Raw genomic sequence first — 1,246 nt, 5'->3', positions numbered from 1 at the left:
GCAGAGCTGCCTTTTGGGGCTCGGCTGGGCCGGTTTTGGGGCTCAGCTGCGCCAGTTTTGGGGCTCAGCTGGGCCGGTTTTGGGACCCAGTTGAGCTGGTTTGGGGGCTCAGCTGAGGCAGTTTTTGGGGCTGACTGAGCCAGTTTTGGGGCTCAGCAGAGCTGATTTTTGGGGATTGGCTGAACCAGTCTGGAAGCTCAGCTGGACTGGATTTTGGGGCTCAGCTGAGCTGGTTTTTTGGGGCTGAGCCAATTTTGGGGCTTAGTGGAGCTGGTTTTGGGGCCTGACGGGGCTGGCTTAAGGATCCAATTGAGCCAGTTTTTGGGGCCCAACTGGGCTGGATTTTGGGGCCCAACTGAGCTGGATTTTGGGGCTCTGCTGGGCTGTTTTTTTGGGGATGAGCCAATTTTGGGGCTCCGTGGATCTGGTTTTGGGCCCAGCTGGGCTGGTTTGGGGACTCAATTGATCCAGTTTTTGGGGCTCAGCTGGACTGGTTTAAGGACCCAATTGAGCTGGTTTGGGGGCTCAGCTGAGCCCATTTTGGGGTTCAGTGGGGCTCAGTTTTGGGGCCAACCCTGCTGGGTTTGGTGCCCAACCAAGCCGGTTTTGGGGCTGACTGAGCCAGTTTTTGGTGCCCCAATAGGGCTGATTTTGGGGCTGACTGAACTGGTTTTTGACACCCGACCAAGCTGGTTTTGGGGCTGATTGAGGCGGTTTTGGGTCACAGGTGCAGCGGTGCGCGGAGCTGGTGAGCCGGGCCACAAAGCCGCTGGTGCTGGTGGGCAGCCAGGCCATGCTGCCACCCACGCCGGCCGAGGAGCTGCGGTGAGCTGGGCTTTGGGGACGGCTGAGCTGGGCTTTGGGGATGGCTGAGCCGGGGTTGGGGATGGACCAGCCAATATGGGGACAGCTGAGATGGTTTGGGGACAACTGAGCCAGGTTTGGGGATGGATCAGCCAATTTGGGGTATGGTGAGGTAGTGTGGGGACGGCTGAGATGGGTTTTGGGGACGGCTGAGATGGTTTGGGGATGGCTGAGCCGGGTTTGGGGACAATTGAGCCGGGTTTGGAGATGGATCAGCCAATTTGGGGTATGGTGAGGTTGTGTGGGGACAGCTGAGCCAGGTTTTGGGGACGGCTGAGCCAGTTTGGGGACAGCTGAGATGGTTTGGGGATGGCTAAGCCACTTTGGGGATGGATCAACCAATTTGGGGATGGCTGAGCCAGGTTTTGGGGACGGCTGAGCC

The 1,246-nt window shown here is 58.7% G+C and overlaps 1 protein-coding gene across 1 annotated transcript in view; it reads left to right on the top strand.

Annotated features, from left to right (window-relative positions):
- The window catches only part of ILVBL (ilvB acetolactate synthase like), a 12,034-nt gene that overhangs the window by 4,744 nt on the left and 6,044 nt on the right, over nt 1-1,246 (top strand). Inside the window, exons 6-7 of the mRNA XM_009642956.2 lie at nt 472-515; nt 728-825. Coding sequence (XP_009641251.1) covers nt 472-515; nt 728-825 — 142 coding nt within the window. The remainder of the gene's footprint in view (nt 1-471; nt 516-727; nt 826-1,246) is intronic.

This window comes from Egretta garzetta, unplaced genomic scaffold, assembly GCF_000687185.1.
Source record: "Egretta garzetta isolate BGI_Z169 unplaced genomic scaffold, ASM68718v1 scaffold677, whole genome shotgun sequence".
NCBI lineage: Eukaryota > Metazoa > Chordata > Aves > Pelecaniformes > Ardeidae > Egretta > Egretta garzetta.
This window is presented reverse-complemented; position numbering and strand designations above follow the sequence as displayed.